This window comes from Juglans microcarpa x Juglans regia, chromosome 5D (genome assembly GCF_004785595.1).
Source record: "Juglans microcarpa x Juglans regia isolate MS1-56 chromosome 5D, Jm3101_v1.0, whole genome shotgun sequence".
In the NCBI taxonomy this organism is placed as follows: Eukaryota; Viridiplantae; Streptophyta; class Magnoliopsida; order Fagales; family Juglandaceae; genus Juglans; species Juglans microcarpa x Juglans regia.
The window spans coordinates 8533311-8558072 of NC_054602.1; the positions used below are offsets into that span (position 1 = coordinate 8533311).

Below are 24762 nucleotides of genomic sequence, written 5' to 3' on the forward strand. Positions count from 1 at the left end.
AGTATTTTTAATTCAGAAATTTGAATTTCAAGTTTTACAATCTTTAAGATATCAATAACTAATACATCAGTACGTATTGTTATGTAAATAAAAATTATAAGTATAAAAATATTTTTCTATTTTTTATTCTAACTTTTTCAAAGTTTTGAGTATGTGAATCAATATTCTCGAATTTTTGTTCCGACTGAAATATTTAAAGTGAAAAAAAATAGAAACATAAAATAGGAGTAAGGTCCCTTCGAATTCATACTCAAACTTGAGCGCTTGGAGTCCGAATAGAAAAGAAATAAAAAGTGGTTTCAAAAAAAAAAAAATAAATAAAAGAAATAAAAAGTAAGTCATACACCATTATATTTATAATTTTTGGTAGAAAATCGTATGAATCTTTATAATTTTTTGACGAATAATTTTACAAACTATACTGTTTATACATTCAATCTAATATCACCATCTGATTTTTAAAATAAAAATGTTAAAAAGAAGTAAGACGAACTCGCAATTTAGAAAATAGGTAATGGTAGGCTTAATACTTTTTACCATTTTTTTATTATTTTTTTAATTATTTTTTATTTAATAATTAAGGAAGTGATTATTAGTAAAATTGTATATTTTTTTTAATTTATTTTTTAATAATTAATGATGTTATAAAAATATTAAAAAAATAAAAATAAATAAAAATTTCAAATGCATGTAGAATAGTAAAGATCTGAAGTAATCCTGTATCCTTATAAAAATTTCCTTCTTTGACTCGTCCACTACCGTTGACGCGGTCACGCGAAACTTCCCACTACCTTCCTCGACAATAAGTGAAGTACGCCTGTCGCCTATAAAAAGAAAATAAAAAAAGCATCTTTAATTGCTCCACCATTAACCTCTCTTGATTGAAGACATGGCAATAATGGTTTCGTCAACATTAGTTCTTTTGTTCGTCGCTGCCATTTTCAGGATAATTTCTCAAGCCGTTGCACAGCCAGCCTTCCTATACCATTCCTGTTTAGACGACGACAGGGATAACTTCATTTCTGACAGTACATATAAGGCAAATCTCAATCACCTCCTCCACTCCATTTCTAACAGTACCGAAATTATTAACAACGGATTCTACAACTCTTCTTATGGCTCGAACATCAACGAAGTACACGCGATTGGACTCTGTAGAGGAGATGTTCAACTGGATGTTTGCCGCGGTTGCCTCTACAATGCTAGTTACCTTCTCCCTGAGCTCTGTCCCGATCATAAGGAGGCAATTGGGTGGTACGACCACTGTATGCTACGCTACTCAAATCGCTCCATTTTGGGCGTCATAGAAACCAGCCCCAATTTCACCATTTGGGGCATCAATAACGTATCGGCTAACTATGCGGATCAGTTCTTTGACGTTGCTAGGAGCTTGCTGGAAAGGCTAAGAAGTCGAGCTGCCGCAAGCTATTCTCTTCGTAAGTTCGCAGCAGGGAATGCAGCCGTATCAAACTTCAAAACAATATATGCACTCGTGCAATGCACGCCTGACTTATCTGAACAAGAATGCAACGATTGCTTGCTTGGGGCATCTGAAGGTATTCCACGATGTTGTGATGGGAAGGAAGGTGGGAGAATCGCTAGACCCAGCTGTGATATCAGGTTTGAGGTCTACCCCTTCTATTACTCTACAACTAACTCGCCACCCCCTGCTCATTCGCCAATCCCAACTGATCATCCTCAAAAGTCGCCTACTAACAAAGGTACCCGCGCCGTTACGCTTATAAGAATCTCATGATTGACATTTAATGTAATGCTTGATATGTGTCTGTTGTTATTTCTGCTTGAAAGATTAGTTCTCAATATCCAGATGAAATATGAATTCCAAAACTCGATCAACACAATCAGGATGTTCCAATAAGAACAGATTTATAATTTTTGCAGGGACCCTGTACTTTATTCCAATTTTGGCATCTATTACTTTTCTTGGACTAATCTCGTCCATCGCGGGCATCTATATAAGGGCGAAGCGGGGAAGGAAGAAAATTGAAAGTAAGTGATACATTCTTCATGTTAATTAATTGTTATTCTATGAGTAAAGACTGTTTTTGCATACCGCTAAAGGAAATAACAAATTCAAACAATAGGCATGATGTTGGGGATAAGATTCAGCTTCCGATTAGCTGTATGGACATATTTTAGGTTGTTTTACTTCTCATTTTAGAATTAACTTAATTGATCCCTTATGTGTGTTGATTAGTTCTTTTTAAAAGTGTAGATGAGATAATTGGATCCATACTATTCGACTTTGACAATATTAAAGTTGCGACAAACAACTTTTCCGAAGCAAATAAACTTCGAGAAAGTGAATTTGGTACTGTTTACAAGGTAAGTAGACGTTATCCTTTTGAATTGTAACAACTATAATTCTCAAAAGATAGTAAATTTCAAATTCCTGGATGATTACATACACTCCATTTTTATTCTGATCAGGGTACGTTCTCTAATAAAGTCATTACTGTAAAAAGGCTGTCAACGGGTTTTGGACACGAAGGTGTAGAATTTGAGGATAAGGTCCTTTCGCTGACTAAACTTCGACACGGTAATATTGTTGAGCTCCTAGGCTGTTCCGTTGAAGGAAATGAAAGACTTCTAATATATGATTTTGTTCCAAATACAAGCCTTGATCACTACCTGTCTGGTATATTTCGTACTTACCTACTTTTTCTCTGGTTTATATATACAGAACATTTGTTTTGCCTTGCATGTCTTGTTAGAATATATACATACATACATACATATATATATATATATATATATGCTTCCTTTAATTTTAGTTAAATGACCCATATACTTGCTTGGAAATGTAGATCCGCTCAAGCTTGCAACTTTGGATTGGGAAATGCGCTACAAAATCATAAGAGGCATTGCACAAGGGGTTCTTTACCTTCATGAAAAATCTGAACTATGTTTTAATCATGGTCTTGAAGCTAGTAACATATTTGTGGACGAAGAAATGAATCCAAAGATTTCAGAATTTGGCTTGAAAAGCTTGCTTTCATTGGATCAAATTCCCGAGAATACAAGTAGAATTGAGAGGATCGAGTAAGTATCATGGAAAGAGAGATTAATACTTAATAGATATAACTTGTATCGAAGGACATGAAATTAGTTTTAGTACCAATATTTGAATTAAACTGATGGACGTTATTTACAATGTACAGAGAAGCTCCGGATGTAATGCACCTGCTGTTCGCAATGATGTCTGATGTCTTTAACTTTGGTGTATTAGTGTTGGAGATAGTGAGCGGACAGAAGAATAATTGCTTTCGAGATGAGGAGAATGCGGACACTCTTTTGAGCTATGTAAGTTCAATCATACTCAATCGGATACAATTTCTTTCTCCATTTAGTCCAGCACTAGTCAGCACTTCATGCACAGGAAATCAACATAATCATAATGGAAATAAATGCTCTTAGTAGCTGCCTCTGCCCATTAAGTAATTAAAATGATATATATATTTCTATCCTGCAGGCTCGGAGGAACTTCAGCCAAGGAACTGCTTCAAATATTATAGATCCCACAATATTGATGCCAGATGGCTCAACATCTGAAATAATAAACTGCATCCTCACTGCCTTACTCTGTGCTGAAGCAAATGAAGCTGATAGACCAACCATGGCTTCAGTTGTTACCATGCTCGACGGTACTGACAAACATGGAAGCATGGAAACCGAAATGCCATCATTTGAGGATGATCATAGAGTGTTAGGTAGGAGAACTTTCCTTCGGAGGGTCCGCAGTTTGTTTTGGACCAAAAAAGGCGGCTTTCGCGTCCTAGAATCATAGTAGACAACGCTGATCTGAGCCACCATATATATAGGCATCGGACGCATTCTGAACTTTTGGTGCTTTCTTAGGCAATTTTTTCTTAGTTATTAAATTGAAAAGCTCTGATTTAGGCGCTACCCACTGATTAAATTAAGATGTATTTTTTGGACAAACAAAGGGTTTGCTCATGTGGGTGGCCGGATTAATTTAAAATGTAGAAGGGTGGTGGTATCCAAGGTTTAGCTTCATATTCCCCTGACACAAACTGCATCAAGAGACAACCATTTGGGTTACCATTGCACGTGAGCTTGTTTTCTATATTGTACCCCACTAAGCATAAAAGCATAATAGATGCACGTGTGCTCATATTTTTTTAATGTATAATCTGGGAAAAGGGGTCATCAGACTTGCAAGTCAAGACATACACCCAATTCCTATCTTTTCATTCCACTAATTACAACCTTTGCTCCTTGATTTTTGCATTAATCAATTGGTAAATGGGCATTTCTCTTAATTAATTGAGACCTTTACTTCACTGAATAAACTTTCAATCTATAACCTTTGTTTTCATTCTTTAATCTTGGGGTCACAAATTTGAAGTCAAAATCAGGTAATTATTCCTAAGAATTTTTTTTTTTTTAAAAAAAAAAAAAGAGGAAAGAAAGAAGTCAGAGATTGCACAAACTGCCTAGATACCAAAGCATATTTACAAGCAGATACAATCACCACATATATACAATAGAAACTTTTTTTTGGAAGAAACTTACTACAATACAAACTGTGTGACCAGCTCGATTGCGTAGGATATATATATATATATATATATATATATATATATAAGAACTAATGGGGGCAGTATGGATGATGAACATTGGAATTCTACCACTGTACTGTACTGCTACACATCCCTTCTATTTGTGTCAAATGTTGGAATGTAGGTAAAAGCTCAAAGATATTTTAACCTGTTGAGCATCTATAAAAAAAGAAAAGAAAAAAAATTATTACACGATCACAGTCTCGGATGCTCCTACACGGGGCACCAGCCTCACCTCTTACAATATTAGTAGACAAATTGCCATTGTCACTTAACCGGAATTGTGAGTTGTTGGAACCAGTAGAAAATTAAGTGATTAATTATGTTATTTATGTGGCTGTAGGCAATTATGGCATCATTTCTTAATCTAAGTGCTTTATATTTTATACATATAGCTGATGGTATCCAACTACGACTTCTGATTAATTGCTCGATCATAATTTGATTGGAAAAATCAATTGCAAGTACGAGATTTTTCATGTAAAAAGAAGTTACATTTAGATCATGTTATGAGATGAGATTTTTCTAGGTAAATGGATAGTTGAGATTACTTGTCTCGTTTGGATTGAAAAGTGATCTCAACTCATCTAATCTCATCATTATAATTTTTTTAAGTTTTTACACAAAATATAATAAATAATTTAACTTTTTTAAATCTCAAAATAATAATATTAAAAAATATTATTCTAATAATATTTTATTCAACTTATTTAAAACTATCTCATCTCATATTATCTCTCAATCTAAACGAATACTTAGCCTTGTTAAGATTTTGTTTGAACGATCAGGTATGCCAACATTTGACACCTGAAGAGAGGAAGGTACCACTCAACTAGCTAGGGACATTTATTAACAGGTGATTTAATTGAATTAACAGAAAAAAGATAGATTTTTATTTTTTTTATTTTAAGGTTTGTCATCTTTCTCAAAATCTTTTCTTTTTTGAAGTATTCAATCTTTTTCTTAATCTTCTGATAAATGTAGAGGTGGTAGAAGTGTATACCCAAATTTGGAAACTTCATCCTAGTTTTGAGTTTGCTATTTGGGTTTGACGAGGGGTATTTGGAGCCCCGAGAATCCAAGGAGGGAGGGGGAGAGAGAGAGAGAGAGAGAGAGAGAGGCGCACGTGGTGATGCATGCCTTAACCCGCGGTGACGCCAAACTAAAACGATAATCAAACCCAAGAGTCTCCTCAACTTCCAATCACGTCCATCTGCCTCACCAGAATGTGATCATTGATTATTCAGAGACGTCTTCTACTTCTTCATGTTCTCTTGTGAACTCTTCCTGTCAATGACCATGTAGCTTCAACATTAGCATAGTTTCACTTGCACTGATCAAACTATACTATTCTTCAAGCTCTCCTAATTCCTTCTCTGTACCCCTTTCATGCCCTCGTCTGATCACATTCGGATAGTCCTTGATTATCTTGATGCATCTCCACTAAAAAGCTAGAGAACAAATGAAAACCATATTTTTATGACAAAGGTTTTGCATTCAAATGGTACCTTCTTTGACTTTTGCGGTTTCGCTACATGGTTAACGTCCGATCACTGCTCTCATATATATCTTCATTTATTTTGAAGATTTGCATCTGGGAAGCATTTCTACGAGGTTTTCATTGGTGGGTGTATGCAATTTTTGTGATTATTGGTATATTTCAATGTTGGAGCTTCAATCCTGTGCTGGCTTGCTCAATGCTTCTGCATTGTGTGCTATAGAGCAAGAAGTGAAAGGGGAGGGCATCAGTGTTATTGCTGAGATTACAGCCGAGTTACAAAGGGAAAGACGGAAGAATGCTGAGCTTTTGGAGAGAATATCAATTCTTGAAGCTCAAATACAGGAAAGAAAAAAACAATCTCTTCCTACAGATGGACAAGTATGATAGCCTAGTTCACGCTTGCGTTTTTGCTTAGTTCATTGGTTTTGTCTTCTATTATCCCACGAATACTTTATTTTTTTCGAATTCAATTACATAAATAAAAATGAGATAAACCATCGAATGTGCCCTCTTGGTTTATCTTATTTGCTTCTCTTTTGTTTTGTTTTGTTTTATTTTATTCTAACTTTAATTGCTCATTAAAGTCATTTTTTATCAGAAGAATCTTGCTAGTTTATACTTTATTGTGATGTTTGCATGTCTCTTTTACGAGTAGATAAGAAATCATCTGTTCAATCTCGCTATTCTGTTATGTTCCAAAATTCCTGCGAAGTATGTGTTGATTCGATTGGCCAGAGGAATTTTGCATTTGAAATAAGATGAATGTTAATTCCGTTTTAAAGTAGAAGATACAGAAACTACTATTACAATACAAGGAAAACAGCATGTAAGATGTAATGAAATGCTTTTTATATTGTTTATGACAAACTCACTAATGAAACTTACAGACAGACGAGGGAAGTTGTCACTTACAGACAGATGGTTTAGCAAATGTAAATTACATGGTGATGAGTATAGTTACAAAATCAAATCTCTTAATATCTGATAAGAATAATAACTAAATCAAATTTCTTTATCTTGATCATATTATCAAAGGCCTTTCTTACCTTAAATTTCAGGGCGGTTGTCCCAATGCAATGGAAAGAAGCTTCAAGAAGTTAAAAAGACCGAAAATAGAACGGAGTGCTGGAACTGAGAATGGAAACATTAGCAAAAGTGAAATGGCAACACAGCAGACACATGACTCGCAGTGTTCACCCCCGGGAGAGGCAAGCCTAAAAGACTGCTTGGTTAGTTGGAAAGAAAGGATGAGAACCATTTTTTTCATTACGAAAAATTTAAAGATGGTGATTCAACAGCAGACTGTGATGATACAGATGATAGTGATGATGAAGATGATGATTATCATGAAGAGGATGATATTAACAGTGGCCATAAAGTTGGGAATATCGATGAGACTTCAATAACTGCTATTGAACGGAAAGAATATCCTCATGAAGGTGGTGATGAGGGATTACTTATACCATGTTTGGAAAGTTCCTCTGGTGTTCAGCTTGAGCCAACATTTTCAATTGTGAGCCAAAAAACGAATGAAAACCAAAATGAGAATGGTATGGCAGCTGATACACAGCCAGGTTATGATAAGTGGGAACTTAAAAGACTTGAAAGGAAAGAGACCAAAAATACTGGAGGACATAAAGAACTGTATGAGATCCTTAGTTTTGATAAAGAGGTTTGTCATAGCAAATCATTACAAAAAAAAAACCTCCAAAGGTGGCTTTCTGTCCAAAAGAAGGGAAGAAAATTATTGATTCAAATATCCTGTTGCAGAAAAATGCTCAGTCTCACACCATAAGAAAAATTATAGTTTTTGCATCTCTCGGTACAAGGCATGGATGTGAAGATATGTATGAGTTGGACTTCAATCATTTTAGCATTCTGAGGAAGGGAGAGCCATATGTATCTCCCACGAATCCTGGGGTAAACATTCTGATTTTGCAAACTTTGTTAGTTTCATGAGACCGAATAATTGGTTTTAGTATAATTGCTTAAAGATACTGAGGATTTTATGGATAGGAGTATTTGTTGGGGTTCCTTGTCTTTGCTGCTGTTTCGCCAGGGGCCTTCTTTTTATTTGATGTGAAGTATGCGTTACCTTTTCATTATTTTGTTTGAGAGCCAACAAATTAAGTTTTTCTCAGTGTGAAGATATTTTTGGGTCGATTCTAGTCCTGATATAGCTGAAATTCTTGTCCTGATATATCTGAATGTTGCCTCTCCATGCATCCACTATTATCAGTACTGGCTTTCTTAAATGTAAACAGTCTCAAAGCTCTTCGGCCATATTTTGATGCCATGTTGTCTTATCATCAGTAGCACAGTGCTTCCCTGAACATTTGCTTAACTTATTTTCCCCTTGTTCTGTCTATCAAGTGAATTAGTCAGCTCTTCTGGTTAACTTGTTGATAGAAAGAGGATGGTGTTTTCACCAGGCAATATCTCATTTGAACTCGGGTAATTTTGTGAGGGGTTGCCACATGGTAGAACAAATTGCTTGGAAGCTTGGACAAATTGCCTCGCTTTTTGCTTTACTCAGTGACATCAGATTATTACGGGAATTTGATAGGATTTGGATTGGTGCCATTGTGAATTTAGTTGCGTTGAGGGGAGTCTAGTTCTTTTGGTGAATATAAAAGGCCAAATCGAAGCGTCTTGGGCTGCCAGAGATAGTGAAAATAAATATATAAATAACTTAATTTCCAATTTAATAGGAAATACTGGTGATCTCATCATATTGCAATACCAACTTGCCTGCAACAAAGCTGTCTTAAATGCTTGTTTCAACTTTCAGGGGATGCCCATGGTTGGATGGCTTCTAGGTTTCTTAAGTTCTTTCCTAAATAATCCACTGTCAATCAAGGAAACCACTAACTTATCTTATCATCAGGAGCACGTTTTATATGAGAATCCTGGTATTCGGAGAAAGGTCTTTTATCCCAATCCACTGAATCCAACGTTATGCCCTGTTCAAGTACTTGAGGAAGAGAACGCTATGCGACCGTCTGATGCTAGTTGCCCATCCTGCCTATTTTTTTGTATCAAGTATGGTGGAAGAACAAGAATGTTGAAGTCCATGCCTTGAGCAGTCATTGTTGACTGCCCAGTGCTCAGCTCTAAGTGCCCAATGCTCAATAGTTACCTATTGAATGCAAATAAATACATTTATTCGTGAAGCGATACTGATATTCACCTATAAATTGAAGCTCCTTGCGAGAGTATCAAGCGCACCCAAGGAGAAAAGAAATGAGAGAGAGAGCTAAGAGAGCTCTGAGAGAAAAGAAGAGAATTGAGTTCAGTAGAGTGTGATCCTCCTTCTCTATAATATTTTCTTGTGTTCCACTATTTATTAGTGAATCTCTTTTTTGTAGATATAGGCAGTTGCCGAACCACGTTAAACTCTTGGTGTCACTGAGTGCATGGGTGTACTCTTTTATTTCCATTTTTATTCATTCCGCTGTATTGATTTCCCCAACAAATGGTATCAGAACAGGTATTGGAAGGAGTTTTTTTTCATAGAAAACTCTTTTTAAAGTGTTGCTCAATTTGAAAATTTGGGCATACCACTGTGTTCGTCTCATCGAGATAAGGAAAGCGGTGAAAACTAGAGGCCGAATAGAGGCTGCACGCGCTATCTGAAGATCGGAGAGTGAGCCCACTCTCGACACGCGTTACACGTGCCCAAGGGAAGGTCGAGCGCGTGAAACCCATGCTCCCCCACGCACCACACATGCTCCAGAGGTGCCTAGCGCGTGAAAACCATGCACACCCATGTGCCGCAGAGGTTCCAGCGCGTGACGTATACGCGCCTACGCATTTTTCGTGTCGCATGCGCGACAGAGTTCCTATTTTGGTTCTTTTGCTCATTCTTTGTGCTATCTGAGTCTGATTTTGACAAAACAAGACTCTTTTCCAACAAAATCAGGCGTTTCAGACACAACGGTGCTATCTGTTTTGTGATATTCCACCTCAAAAATCCTGTGCTTGCATTTTGTATTTAGAATCAGTCTGAATCCATGGAGGATTCAGCATCAGACGCCATGATAAAGCTGACTACCTCAAACTACAGTTTTTGGAAACCTCGGATGGAGGATCTCTTGAACTGTAAATATCTGTCTGATCCCTTGGAAGATGAAGGGAAGAAGCCAGATGAAGTTACAGATCAAGTGTGGAAAAAGATGCACAAGAAGACTATCGGTCAGATCAGGCAATTGATTGACCATAGTGTCTTTCACCACATGGCCCAAGAGACAAATGCATATAATCTCTGAAAAATGTTGGAGGATATATATCAAACTAAGACTACTCAAAACAAGACTCTTTTGATAAGACAACTTGTTAATTTGAATTTGAAGAGAGACACCTCTGTTACCGAGCACACTAGCGAGTTTTAAAACCTAGTTAACCAGTTCGGGTCCGTCAAGCTAAATCTTGGCAATGAAGAACAAGCCCTGCTACTTCTCAGTTCATTACCAGACAGTTGGGAGACGTTGATGGTCTCCCTAAGTAACTCTACTCCAGATGGTAAACTTACCATGATGATGGTTAAGGATGTCTTGTTCAATGAGGAGGCCAGACGAAAGGAGACAAGCATGAATCAATCTCATGCGCTTGTCACCTAGAGTAGAGAAATGCCTCAAGCTAATGATAGAGGGAGAAGTGGAGGCAGAAATAGATGAAAGTCTTAACCACGTGGAAGGTCCAGCAGTAGTAGGAACCAGCATACGAGTAACATGAAGTGTTACTATTGTGGTAAAGAAGGTCACATGAGGAAAAACTGCCGCAAGTTTTTAAGGGAGCAAGGTCAAAGCAATAAGCTGAAGAAAGAAGATGGTGAAACCCTTGTCACTCTTTTGGGAGATGTGGCAATACTTTCCACTAGTGACGAGACATATCTGTACATTGCAAGCCATGATGTTTAGTGGATGGTAGACACAACAGCATCATACAACACCATTTCCCATAGTGAATTTTTCACTACGTACAAAGTATGGGACTTTGGTACGGTAAGGATGGGGAATTCCAGTTATTCGAAGATCGTAGGAGTTGACCAAGTGTAGATAAAAACCAACATTGGTTGCACCATGGTGTTAAAAGATGTTCGACACATTCGTGACCTTCAAGTCAACCTAATTTCAGGAACAATCTTTGATTGACAGGGTTATGACAGCTACTTCAGCAATGACACTTGGAAGCTGTCACAAGGTGCCATAGTTGTTGCCTGATGACATATTTGCGGTACGTTGTACAAGACCCATGTGAAGATTGGTTCCGATAGCCTCAATGCAGTGGAAGACGAGGGATTACCGAATTTGTGGCACAAGAGACTCGGACACATGGGTGAGAAAGAAATGGATACGCTTGTGAAGAAGGCACTCATCAAAGTTTCCAAAGGAACAGCGTTAAACCCTTGTGAGTACTGTTTGTTTGGCAAACAACGCAGAGTCTCGTTTAATTCTTCTACGAAGAAAAGATCATAGTTGTTGAGTCTGATACACTCTGATATATATGGTCCTATGGAAGAAGAGCCATTGGGAGGTAACATATATTTCTTGACATTCATTGATGATGCTTCACGAAAGGTATTCATTGATGATGCTTCACGAAAGGTCTGGGTATATATTTTGAAATCAGGTCTTCGAGCACTTTAAGAGTTTTCACACTCTAGTGGAAAGAGAGACAGGAAAGAAATTGAAGTGTCTGCGAACGGATAATGGAGGAGAATATATTTCCAAAAGGTTCGCTGCATACTGCTTTGATCGCAGTATATGACATAAGAAGATGGTCATATATACCCCTCAGCACAATGGTGTAGCCGAAAGAATGAATCAGACCATCATTGAAAGAACAAGATGCATGCTCAGTATGACCAAGTTACCAAAGTCATTCTGGGGTGAAGTTGTTTGTGCTGCCTGTTACCTGATCAACAGATCACCTTCTGCACTACTGAAACTTGAAGTTCCTGAGAAGGTTTGGTCTGAAAAAGATGTCTCTTACTCTCACTTGAGAGTGTTTGGGTTCAAAACCTTTTCATACGTATCCAAGAAGCTGGGACAGAAGCTCGATGCCAAGTCAACTCCATGTATCTTTGTTTGATATGGAGATAAAGAATTCGAATACAAGTTATGGAATCTAGTGACAAAGAGAATTGTCAGAAGTAGGGATGTTGTATTCCATGAAAACCAGCATATAGGAACTAAAGCTTCTTCGATGTCAATATAGCTTAGTTCCTATACTCCACATCTTACACCATTACAGTTTGCCACAAATAATGAAGATATGTAGGATCGAGATCCAGAAGCAGAAGAAGAAGCTCAGTGTGTCGAGCTGGGGGAGTAAGAACCCTCTCCACTAGCAGCTGGTGTACCACCACAATGGTTAAATGGTGATGAACCTCATTTGGTTTATGAAACTCAACCAAGAAGAGAAGCAAGAGGCCGCCTACTGATTCCGTCGATGAGATATCCGGAATCAGACTATATTCTGTTTTTTGATTAGGGGGAGCCAGAGAACTTCTAGGAAGTTCAAACTCATGCTGATATAAGCCTATGGGGTGCAGGCAATGCAAGAAGAGATGAATTCTTTGTAGAAAAATCAGACCTATGAGTTGGTGAAACTTCTTGAATTAAATAAAGCTCTAAAGAATAAATGGGTGTTCAAGTTGAAGAAAGATGATCAAGGAAAGCTGATAAAGCACAAGACTAGATTGGTTGTCAAAGGATTCCAGCAGAAGGAGGGAATCGACTTTGACGAGATATTTTCTTCAGTGGTGAAAATGATGTCAATCATACTCGGATTGGTAGCCAGCTTGAATTTGAAACTCAAACAGATGGATGTGAAGACAGCTTTTCTCCATGGAGATTTGGAGGAGGAAATTTGTATGGAGCAACCAGAAGGGTTTGAAGCTCCAGGAAAAGATCACTTAGTCTGCAAGCTAAAGAAAAGTCTTCATGGCCTCAAGTAAGCGCTGAGGCAATGGTACAAGAAGTTCGACTCTTTCATGATGAGTCATGGTTATAAGAGACTTGTTGCAGATCAGTGTGTCTATATTCAAAAACTCCAGGATGGCAAGTTTGTCATACTCCTTCTTTATGTTGATGATATGTTAAACATTGGTGAGGATAGGTCCATGATTAACAAACTAAAGAAGGAACTATCCAAGTCCTTTGACATGGACTTAGGCCTAACACAGCAAATTTTAGGCATGAAGATTGTTCGTAATAGGAAAGGTAAAAGGGTGTGACTATCACAATAAAAATATGTTGAACGGGTTATTAGACGTTTCAACATGGAAGATGCTAAGCTAGTCAATACTCTACTTGCTAACCACTTCAAATTGAGCAAGAGCTCGTATCCTTCTTCAAAGAAAGCCTGATATATGCAATGGTTTGTACCAGACTAGATATTGCTCATGCTGTAGGCATGGTGAGCAGATTCCTTTCAAATCTAGGAACATATCATTGGGAAAGATGTTGTGGATGAAGAGTTTTCTCCAAGAACTAGGGGTTAGTCAATAAGACTACAAGGTACATTGTGATAGTCAAAGTGCTCTAGACTTGAGCAAGAACTTAATGTACAATTCCTGCACCAAGCATATTGATATCCGCTATCATTGGATACGCGAAGTGAGGGAACATCAACTGTTGAAGCTTGTGAAGATCCATACGAAAGAGAATACAGCGGACATGCTGACGAAGGTGGTTACAAGTGAGAAGCTTGAGCTATGTAGAGACATAGCTGGGATGGATATAATCTAGGTAAATGGGCATGGAAGATGAGAATTGTTGAAGTCCATGCCCTGAGCAGTCATTATTGACTGCTCAGCTCTCAACGCCCAACGCCCAACAGTTACCTATTGAATGCAAATAAATGCATTCATACGTGAGGCAATACTGATAATTGCCTATAAATTAAAACTCTCTGCGAGAGCTTCAAACACACCTAAGGAGAAAAGAAAAGAGAGATAGTCTGGAGAGCTCTGAGAAAAAAGAAGAGAGTTGAGTTGAGTAGAGTGTGATCTTCCTCCTCTGTAATATTTTCTTGTGTTCTATTATTTATTAGTGAAGCTCTTTTTGGTGGATGTAGGTAGTTGCCGAACCACGTTAAATTCTTGATGTCAATGAATGCGTAGGTGTACTCTTTTATTCCTTCCGTTGTGTTGATTTCCCCAACAAGAAAATCTTCCCAAAATGAGTTAGTACTGTTCCAAAACTTCAACAATTGATTTTCCACTTATGGTTCCTATACTTGATTTGCATAATCACTAATTGATTTATATTTATTTTCAATTTCTTCAAATTGAATGCACATAAATATTATTTTCTTATTTCCCCTATACTATCTCAATATAAACTATTTACCTAAACAATAGAGATTTTTTCTGTAAAGGGAATTTATTCTTACATACTCAACCTCGGAAGCATTGGCAATCAATGCCATGAAGCCTTTTCTTCTCTGAAAATATCTGAAAGTATCCTCTTGCAGTCTAATCTAAAAACAGTTTTGAGTTGAATTGTTCCAGATATGTTAGGCAGCGGATGGGAAGAAACAAGCTGAAGTCTTTTGGGCCACTGATGTGTCGAATAGCAATGCTAGTTCATATTCGCACTAGAAGCTTCTTCTTCAAGGCCTTAGGCATCACACTTCTATTCATGGCTGGTTTTCCTAATGACCTGGTTCAAAGGGAAACAAAATACCGGAACTTGGACTTACTCCAAAAATATTACAGGTATGCATTACTGCATACTCGTAGAAATTATATTTGTGCAATGGAATAGAAGAATAGGCATGATATTACTTGTATAATTGTATTGTGTAAGTTGTTAGAGATATGACATTGATTTTTTAGGCAAATTAAGTTTTGCATTTTCTGTCAAACATCTCTTTACAATATTACTAATTTAGCAGTACTTGAGCAAATGATTAAAAATAAGCTTAAAAATGAGCAAGACAAATTAAGCTTAATTTTTTAGTGTATTAGTGTATGCAGGGGAATAATGTCAAGATTTCTAGCTCCATTCATGAAGACTGAGGACCTCAATCATTTTACAGCCTATTTTTTGTTTTGAAATTTAATGTATCTTATTTAATAATTTATTGCTGTAATTAATTTTTTTGATTCACTTGTTCTATTAGGATGTAAAATGTCATTTAATGTACCATAGGTCCATAGCCATAATATTCTTGAAGGCTTCATGATGTAAATTTGTCTTTAATTTGTTATTTTACTTATGCATTTATTTTAATTTTATATTTTTAATTTTAGTCAATAAAATTTTGCCATAAGCGAACCAAGCTCAATCTCATTTCCCTTTTACACGAGCCGAGCTCAAACATCCTCGTAGGCCCAGCTGACAAACGAGCTGAGCCCAAACTCAACTCGAATAGTGAACGAGCCGAGCTAGCACACCCCATGCTCACTTGAGTTCAACTCGTTTACAGCCCTGCTCTTATCTACTTTATGAGAGAAAAACCAATGTGAATCATGTGATAAGAATTAAAATAATTATAAAAAATCACAAAGAAATTTGAAAAGTGCAATAGATGATTTTTTTTATAAAAATAAATTTATAAACTGACATGATTTCATATGATATATTAGATATGCTTTGTAATAAAAATAATTTTATAATATGATGTATCATATCAAATTACGTCAATTTATAAATTTATTTTTATAAAATTTTATTGTGAATAAAGCATTTTTCAAGAAAATTATATGGTTAGGTTGTTATACCCAGTATTTGATACGTGGGATAACTCTCTTTTCAATAAAGCTAACAATAGAAAATTTGGATGTGAAAAGCAAAAGCCGAAAATTTGTAGATTCCCCTGTTCAAGTTTATATATGGAAAAAATTGCCTCCCTATTATACCTCTCTATTTGACCGCTTGACAGAAATTTTATTTTTTATTTTTTATTTTTTTATTTAATAATTAAATAAATAATTTTAAATATATTGATTTTTTTAAAATATTTAAATATATTAAAAAATGTAAAAAAAAAAAAAAACAAAGTCGGTCAACTCGACTCTTTATATTTTTGTTTTTTCGTCTTCCTAGGTGAGCATATTTATTGCAAAATCCTTATCCTTTCTTTTCTCTCTTCCATTTTTAACATATGGTGTACTATTTTCATCATTTTATTTAAATAAAAATTAAAAAATAAAAAATAAAAAATGACAAATCACACTAGTATAAGATGTAGAGATGATAACTAACATTTCTCTTTTTTAAAATTTTAAAATCTAATCATCAGTTGAACCATGCTACCGTCACCGCTCCCAGCTATTACTGGAAGCTACTGTTGATATAAATTTTTATTTTTTATTTTTTCATACATGTATTTTTTAACACTTTAAAAAAATAAAAAAATCATAATATAATTAAAAAAGTAAAAAAATAAATTTTTAATCATTAAGTAAAAAGAAAATTAAAAAAAATATAAAATAAAAACGGTAGAATAAAACAGTGGAATAAAGCGGTAAGAGTAGTATTATTCTTTTATCTTTTGGAAAGCGTTGCAACGTAGCTGAAGGGTCGCGTGTCTGGGTTAAAGTCCCCGCGTATTCCCAAGCAATTTGCAGGACTTTTTGTTCCATGTGGTGTGAGCAATTTATTTATGAGAGTAACCAGAATACGAGTCAAAAGTCTTTATCCCTTGTCGATTATAGCCTTTTTCTACCCCTTCGGACACGTCAATGCAGTGCCTAGTTAAATTTTGATTAATTTTTTTAAAATGGTGAGTTGTGTCAAACGTCAATGTCTAGTTAAATTTTAGCTAAGTAGTTTAAAAGTAATATGTAGCATAGTTAAAATTCTAAAATTCTACTTTTGAATTACAACTTTTGAGCTATATTTATCTCCAAAATAATATTTTACTTTAAAAATATTTCCAATGACTATTATTGAATAATTAAGTTGAGGAACAAAATAGTTAGAAAATAATAATTTTAAGTAAAAATTAAATTATTAATTAATATATGTAGTGTATTTGTAAAAATTAAAAAAAATTATTGAAATATCTATTATTATTTTATTATTTTGACTTTAAAATAGATATATATTTTTTTATAAAGAGTCGGTACCACACACATAGCAGCCCCGTCTCAAGTTTATTAATCAGCTCTCACTTATAGCGGAGGAATACCGTGGTAACATCATTACACTTGGAGGCTTACAAGATAAGCGCTATAAAAACCAAGTGACAAAATAAACCAAAAAACCAAAACAAAATCTAACAAGTCTAAGCCAAACAACTAACAAAACTCGAAAAACTAAACAAGCCTGAAGAAAGCAACAACAAAAGCAAGAAAAAGATTAGTGACAGCGTAACGAGGGAATACCCAGCTTGTCCAAGCGGATTAGACCTCTCAGCAACCTCAGTACTTCCCCAATCACTTGCTGCTCCATGTGATGACCAAGCGAACCATATTTAGCAAGCCAATCAGCAGCTTTATTACCTTATCTGAATACATGAAAAACAGAGCAGACCATCGAATCTAAAAGACCAAGAATCTCCTCCAAAAAATCCTCAAGATACCAAACCCCACTTCGCCGTTGTTTCCACCACGAAACTACCACTACTGAGTCAAGTTCAACTTCCACGTAGCCAATTCTCAAAACTTTGCAAAGCTTTAAGGCCATACAGCAGAGTTAATAATTCTGCTCTATTATTCGAACGAACCCCAAGAGGAAAGACAAAAGCATGAAGTAAATTACCATGATCATTTCTAATAAAATACCACCCAACCCAGACGACCCAGGATTTCTAAAGCTACTACCGTCAGTGTTTAACTTAAAATGACCCTGTGAGGGTTTGCGCTAGGCCACCAACCTCGAGCATCGCCTTGGAGGAACAAGAGGCGAGATCAACAGGGATTGTAAAATCTGAGAATCATGCCTAGAGCATTTTGAAACTTTGTGAATGCCCTGACAGATTGTGCGAATCTCATGAACAATCGAGTGCCAAACCAAATTAAAAGGCTTAAGTCGACCTTTCATGCGAGCAACATATCTACAACGCCAAATACGCCAAGAAAGAAGAGAAGGAAGTAGGCCCACAATAATACCAACCTGAGAAGAGGAAGATGCTCAATGAAACCAAAGGGACACTGTCTCCTTCCAATTGCCACGAAGCAGTAACCCAAAGATAGCTCCACAATAGTGCCAAATCCGCGTAGCAAAATCCCCTCCAAACAACACATGATTTTGATCCTCATAATTACCAACATCACAACAATCACACTTAGAAACAATCGGCACCCCTACATGACGAAGACGGTCATCCACATTGAAAACATTATGCCAAGCCTTCCATATAGAAACAGAAACCTTCAAAGGGAGCAAATTATGCCACATCCATTGATGCTCATTTATAGTAGAACCCCTAATACGGATACAATCACATGCTGATTTTGTAGAAAAACAACCACTATCTTGCTTTGTCCATACCAAAACATCTGATCCTCCCTTGCAAACTGCTAAATATTCTAGAATATCATTCACATGATCATGGCCCACCAAACTAATCAAGAAGTTTACATCCCATGAATTAGACAGTTGACCATCCTTAACTTTAAAATAGATAGTTCAATACTTCAATATATTCTAATTTCTTCAATGACTTTGATTTTAAACAAAACTTCAACTTTTAACTAAATTTTAGATTGGAAATAACAAGAACATTGTCAATTTGCCAATACTCTAACACAAGTAGCTTTTCCTCTTTTTTCTTTCAGAACAAGTAATAGTTACAGGACAAACAGATAAGGTTCACTCTGATTTACGAAGGAATTTACAGTTTTGAGTCAGATTTTGGTGACGATCCATGATGCTGATGCTTCTGGCAAAGAGAGGTGAAGTTGTGAACACATCTTTGATAACCTAAGCCTTTTTTGTTATATGGATCATCACATTTTATCTTATCTTATCTTGTTTAATTATTATAATTTTTTTAAACTCATATATAAAATACAATAAATAATCTAATTTTTTCAAATCTCAAACTAAAAATTGTATTAAAAAATTATATTTTAATAATATTTTATTCAACTTTTATTTATCTCATCTCTTTCATTTATATAATCAAATTAGGCCTTACTTCCTTTGGGTTTTGAGGATGGTGATTTATTAGAGACCTTTTTAAGAGCTTTTTTTTAAAGAGTAGTGACATGCGTACTTATAATTTTATGTATAAAATTCATTTTATTAGTTTTTTTAATTCAAAAATTTAAATTTCAAAGTTTTACAATCTTTAGTATATCAATATCTTATACTTCAGTATATATTGTTATGCAAGTAAAAACTATAAGTATAAAAATATTTTTCTAATTTTTATTCTAATTTTTTCAAAGTTTTGAGTATGTGAATCAAGATTCTCGAATTTTTGTTCCGACTGAAATATTTAAAGTGAAAAAAATAGAAACATAAAATAGGAGTAAGGTCCCTTCGAATTCATACCTCAAACTTGAGCGCTTGGAGTTCGAATAGAAAAGAAATAAAAAGTAAGTCATACACCATTATAGTTATAATTTTTGGTAGAGAATCCTATAAATCTTTATAATTTTTTGACGAATAATTTTACAAACTATACCGTTTATACGTCATTCTAATATCACCGTCTGATTTTTAAAATAAAAATTTTAATAAGAAGAAAGACGAAATCGTAGTTTATAAAATAGATAATGGTATATTTAATACTTTCTACCACTCTTTTATTATTTTTATTATTATTATTATTTAATAATTAAAGGAGTGATTATTAATAAAATTATATATTTTTTTAAATTTTTTTTAGTGATTAATGATTAATGATGTTATAAAAATATTTTAAAAAAATAAAAATTTAGAGTAGTAAAGATGCGGCAGTGACCCTGTATCCTTGTAAACTTTTCCTTTTTCGAGTCACCCACTACCGTTGACGCGAACCTTCCCACTACCTTCCTCAACAATAAGTGAAGTACGCCTGTCGCCTATAAAAAAGAAAAGAAAAGAAAAGAAAAAAAGCATCTTTAATTGCTCCACCATTAACCTCTCTTTTTTTTTTTTTGAAAATACCATTAACCTCTCTTGATTGAAGACATTGGCAATAATGGTTTCGTCAACATTAGTTCTTTTGTTCGTCGCTGCCATTTTCAGGATAATTTCTCAAGCCGTTGCACAGCCAGCCTTCCTATACCATTCCTGTTTAGACGACGACAGAGATAACTTCAGTTCTAACAGTACATATAAGGCAAATCTCAATCGCCTCCTCCACTCCATTTCTAACAGTACCGTAATTATCAACAACGGATTCTACAACTCTTCTTATGGCCAGAACATCAACGAAGTATACGCAACTGGACTCTGTAGAGGAGATGTTCAACTGGATGTTTGCTGCGGTTGCCTCTACAATGCTAGTTACCTTCTCCCAGAGCTCTGTCCCGATCATAAGGAGGCAATTGGGTGGTACGACCACTGTATGCTACGCTACTCAAATCACTCCATTTTGGGCGTCATAGAAACCAGCCCCAATTCCACCATGTGGGGCATCAATAACGTGTCGGCTAACTATGCGGATCAGTTCTTTGACGTTGCTAGGAACTTGCTGGAAAGGCTAAGAAGTCAAGCTGCCGCAAGCTATTCTCTTCGTAAGTTCGCAGCAGGGAATGCAGCCGTATCAAACTTCAAAACAATATATGCACTCGTGCAATGCACGCCTGATTTATCTAAACAAGAATGCAACGATTGCTTGCTTGGGGCATCTGAAGGTATTCCACGATGTTGTGATGGGAAGGAAGGTGGGAGAATCGCTAGACCCAGCTGTGATATCAGGTTTGAGGTTTACCCCTTATATTACTCTACAACTAACTGGCCACCCACTACTCATTCGCCAATCCCAACTGATCGTCACAGGCCGCCTATTAGAAAAGGTACGCTTATAAGAATCTCTAAATGTAATGCTTGGTATGTGTTTGTTGTTATTTCTGCTTTAAAGATTAGTTCTCCATATCCAGACGAAATACGACTTCCAAAACTCGATCAACACAATCAGGATGTTCCAATAAGAACAGATTTATGATTTTTGCAGGGAACCGGAACTTTATTGTAGTTTTGGCATCTATTACTTTTCTGGGACTAATCTCGTCCATCGCGGGCATCTATATAAGGGCGAAGCGGGGAAGGAAGAAAGTTGAAAGTAATTGATACATTCTTCTTGTTAATTAATTGTTATTCTATGACTAAAGACTGTTTTTGCATATCGCTAAAGGAAATAACAAATTCAAACAATACATGATGTTGGGGATAAGATTCAGCTTCCGATTTGCTGTATGGACATATTTTAGGTTGTTTTACTTCTCATTTTAGAATTAACTTAATTGATCCCTTATGTGTGTTGATTAGTTCTTTTTAAAAGTGTAGATGCGATAATTGGATCCATACTATTCGACTTTGACACTATTAAAGTTGCGACGAACAACTTTTCCGAAGAAAATAAACTCCGAGAAAGTGAATTTGGTACTGTTTACAAGGTAAGTAGAAGTTATCCTTTTGAATTGTAACAACTATAATTCTCAAAAGATAGTAAATTTCAAATTCCTGGATGATTACACACACTCCATTTTTATTCTGATCAGGGTACGTTCTCTAATAAAGTCATTACTGTAAAAAGGCTTTCAACGGGTTTTGGACAAGAAGGTTTAACATTTGAGGATAAGGTCCTTTCGCTGACTAAACTTCAACACTGTAATATTGTTGAGCTCCTAGGCTGTTCCGTTGAAGGAAATGAAAGACTTCTAATATATGATTTTGTTCCAAATACAAGCCTTGATCACTACCTGTCTGGTATATTTCGTACTTACCTACTTTTTCTCTGGTTTATATATACAGAACATTTGTTTTGCCTTGCATGTCTTGTTAGAATATATATATATATATACATACATACATATATATATATATATGCTTCCTTTAATTTTAGTTAAATGACCCATATACTTGCTTGGAAATGTAGATCCGCGCAAGCTTGCAACTTTGGATTGGGAAATGCGCTACAAAATCATAAGAGGCATTGCACAAGGGGTTCTTTACCTTCATGAAAAATCTAAACTATGTTTTAATCATGGTCTTGAAGCTAGTAACATCTTTGTGGACGAAGAAATGAATCCAAAGATTTCAGAATTTGGCTTGAAAAGCTTGCTTTCATTGGATGAAATTCCCGAGAATACAAGTAGAATTGAGAGGATCGAGTAAGTATCATGGAAAGAGAGATTAATACTTAATAGATATAATTTGTATCGAAGGACATGAAATTAGTGTTAGTACCAATATTTGAATTAAACTGATGGACGTTATTTACAATGTACAGAGAAGCTCCGGATGTAATGCACCTGCTGTTCGCAATGAAGTCTGATGTCTTTAACTTCGGTGTATTAGTGTTGGAGATAGTGAGAGGACAGAAGAATAATAGCTTTCGAGATGAGGAGAATGCGGACACTCTTTTGAGCTATGTAAGTTCAATCATACTCAATCGGATACAATTTCTTTCTCCATTTAGTCCAGCACTAGTCAGCACTTCTTGCACAGGAAATCAACATAATCATAATGGAAATAAATGCTCTTAGTAGCTGCCTCTGCCCATTAAGTAATTAAAATGATATATATATTTCTATCCTGCAGGCTCGGAGAAACTTCAGCCAAGGAACTGCTTCAAATATTATAGATCCCACAATATTGATGCCAGATGGCTCAACAACTGAAATAATAAACTGCATGATCCGCATTGCCTTACTCTGTGCTGAAGCAAATGAAGCTGATAGACCAACCATGGCTTCAGTTGTTACCATGCTCGACGGCACTGACAAACATGGAAGCATGGAAACCGAAATGCGATCATTTGAGGATGATCATAGAGTGTTAGGTAGGAGAACTTTCCTTCAGAGGGTCCGGAGATTTTTTTGTACGAAAAAAGCTGACTTTCGCGTCCTAGAATCATAGTAGACAACGCTGATCTGAGCCACCCTATTATATAGGCATCGGACGTGAAAATGTAATTTATGTATGGCTATGATTAGATGAGGCTGTATTTAAATTAGAACTATGGATGAATGTAAGTTTAAATAGGACTCTAGGAGTACATCCGATTGAGATAAGTGTTTGAATTATAACTCTTATCAAAGCTTGTTTATATTATAAGACAAGAGTCTACAAGAATCTTATGTATGTGTCGAGTCTAAGAGTCAGTTGAAGAGATGAAGATGTAAGATTTATTGAAGAAACTAAAGTTGACTTGAACTCGATGTAATCCAGAAGAAGTGATCCGGTCAGAAATGTTCGCAAATAGTTAGCAACGTATCTGACCGAGATTCTGGATATCTGTCAGCAGAATTCTTCCTCAGATCAATGACAACATTGTCTATTTATAGAGGAGTCGATTGTGGGTTTTAAAAACACTTGAACAACACATATTTACAAGAATTAAGAGCTTGAAGATTTGGGTAAAATTTCAAGAGATCGTATAAGAGAAGATTCTTGAGAGAGATTTTCCAAAAAGCTCAGTCCGTGGGATTGAGTGAGAGCATACTCCAAGGGGGAGTTGCCATGTTCGAGTTCAACCACTGGAGGTTCCAGTAGGAAAGACAAAGATCGGAGAGTGTCAGAGGTTCTGACTACCTACTGCTGTAGAAGACAAGCGGGTCGCGTGTCTTGGATAAACGTGTCTAGTTACAAAAGTTTTATAAACATTTTACTTGTAATATTCTCAATCGTTAAAATTAACTTTCTTGGGTTTGGTTGCTCCGTAGTATTTTACCTTTGAAAAGTTCTTCAAAGGGTTTCCTTTCGTAATTAAATTATTGTGTTAATACTCTTAATATTTTATATTAGTTACTAATCCGTGCTAATAGCTTTTGTTTACCATTAACGTGCATAATTATAAGTACTTGAGAAATTTCAATTGGTAACAGAGTGTGATTCACTCAATCTGAGTGCGATCCGTTCCCTTAGAAGATCATGGCGACACTATCATCACCACCACCACAGTTCGATGGTGATAACTATGCCTACTGGAAGGTAAGAATGAGAGCGTTTCTAAAGTCGCTTGATGAGAAAGTTTGACTAACCGTAGAGTTAGGATGGACAAGGCCCACAACACCTATAGAAGAGTGGACCAAAGAATAATCAAGCAGCTGTAATTCGAATAACAAATGTCTAAATGCCATTTTCATGGCAGTTTCTCTTAATGAATTCAAGAGAATTTCCATGTGTGAGACATCCAATGATACTTGGGATATTTTGAAACTCACATATGAAAGGATAAAAAGGGTGAAAAATTTCAAATTTCAAATGTTGATCTCAAAGTTTGAGGAGATAAAAATGCTAGAAGATGAGATTTTTAATGAATTTTATGTTAAACTAAACGACATTGTTAATTTTAGGTACAATCTCAATGAGAAGGTGGAGTTGGCACGAGTTGTAAGAAAAATCTTGAGATCCATACCTGAAAAGTTTGGACCAAAGGTGACAGCTATATACGAAAGTAAGGATTTAGACACAATTCTAGTAGAAGAACTGGTAGGTTCTTTGCAAACTTATGAATCGATTCTTCCACAACAAAAGAAAGGTAAGTCCATCGCACTCAATACTGCTAGGGAAAAAAATCAGTCTGATAATAAAGATCTGT

The 24762-nt window shown here is 35.7% G+C and overlaps 3 protein-coding genes across 5 annotated transcripts in view; all 3 read left to right on the top strand.

Moving 5' to 3' along the window:
* The first annotated feature begins 818 nt into the window (after nucleotides 1–818).
* Nucleotides 819–24762, top strand: part of LOC121264198 (cysteine-rich receptor-like protein kinase 26) — a 28959-nt gene continuing 5015 nt past the window's right edge. Inside the window, exons 1-8 of one of the 3 annotated variants that reach the window (XM_041167277.1) lie at nucleotides 819–1721; nucleotides 1903–2010; nucleotides 2237–2346; nucleotides 2452–2659; nucleotides 2829–3063; nucleotides 3183–3324; nucleotides 3494–3836; nucleotides 23153–23303. In XM_041167277.1, the coding sequence (XP_041023211.1) occupies nucleotides 890–1721; nucleotides 1903–2010; nucleotides 2237–2346; nucleotides 2452–2659; nucleotides 2829–3063; nucleotides 3183–3324; nucleotides 3494–3808 (1950 nt within the window). In that variant the 5' untranslated portion in view covers nucleotides 819–889 and the 3' untranslated portion in view covers nucleotides 3809–3836; nucleotides 23153–23303. Of the gene's footprint in view, nucleotides 1722–1902; nucleotides 2011–2236; nucleotides 2347–2451; nucleotides 2660–2828; nucleotides 3064–3182; nucleotides 3325–3493; nucleotides 4245–23152; nucleotides 23304–24762 lie in introns of those variants that run through there. The other 2 variants (XR_005940474.1, XM_041167276.1) reach the window with 2 other exon arrangements.
* Nucleotides 7740–15325, top strand: LOC121264199. The gene is made up of 3 exons (XM_041167279.1): nucleotides 7740–8025; nucleotides 14624–14830; nucleotides 15092–15325. Exons 1-3 carry the CDS (start codon nucleotides 8003–8005, stop codon nucleotides 15168–15170), a joined length of 309 nt encoding a protein of 102 aa, XP_041023213.1. The 5' UTR covers nucleotides 7740–8002; the 3' UTR covers nucleotides 15171–15325.
* Nucleotides 20158–23303, top strand: LOC121264197 (cysteine-rich receptor-like protein kinase 26). Its single transcript, XM_041167275.1, has 8 exons — nucleotides 20158–21013; nucleotides 21172–21279; nucleotides 21486–21613; nucleotides 21719–21926; nucleotides 22096–22330; nucleotides 22450–22591; nucleotides 22761–23104; nucleotides 23151–23303. The coding sequence occupies exons 1-7, from the start codon at nucleotides 20194–20196 to the stop codon at nucleotides 23076–23078; spliced, it is 1959 nt and encodes a 652-aa protein (XP_041023209.1). The 5' UTR covers nucleotides 20158–20193; the 3' UTR covers nucleotides 23079–23104; nucleotides 23151–23303.

Coding starts and splice junctions, on each gene's coding strand:
- LOC121264199 (XM_041167279.1), top strand. CDS start 8,003: ATGTATCTCCCACGAATCCTGGG. Junction 8,026..14,623: donor TATCTCCCACGAATCCTGGG/GTAAACATTCTG, acceptor GAATTGTTCCAG/ATATGTTAGGCAGCGGATGG. Junction 14,831..15,091: donor TTACTCCAAAAATATTACAG/GTATGCATTACT, acceptor TAGTGTATGCAG/GGGAATAATGTCAAGATTTC.
- LOC121264197 (XM_041167275.1), top strand. CDS start 20,194: ATGGTTTCGTCAACATTAGTTCTTTTGTTCGTCGCTGCCATTTTCAGG. Junction 21,014..21,171: donor CAGGCCGCCTATTAGAAAAG/GTACGCTTATAA, acceptor TGATTTTTGCAG/GGAACCGGAACTTTATTGTA. Junction 21,280..21,485: donor GGGAAGGAAGAAAGTTGAAA/GTAATTGATACA, acceptor TGTGTTGATTAG/TTCTTTTTAAAAGTGTAGAT.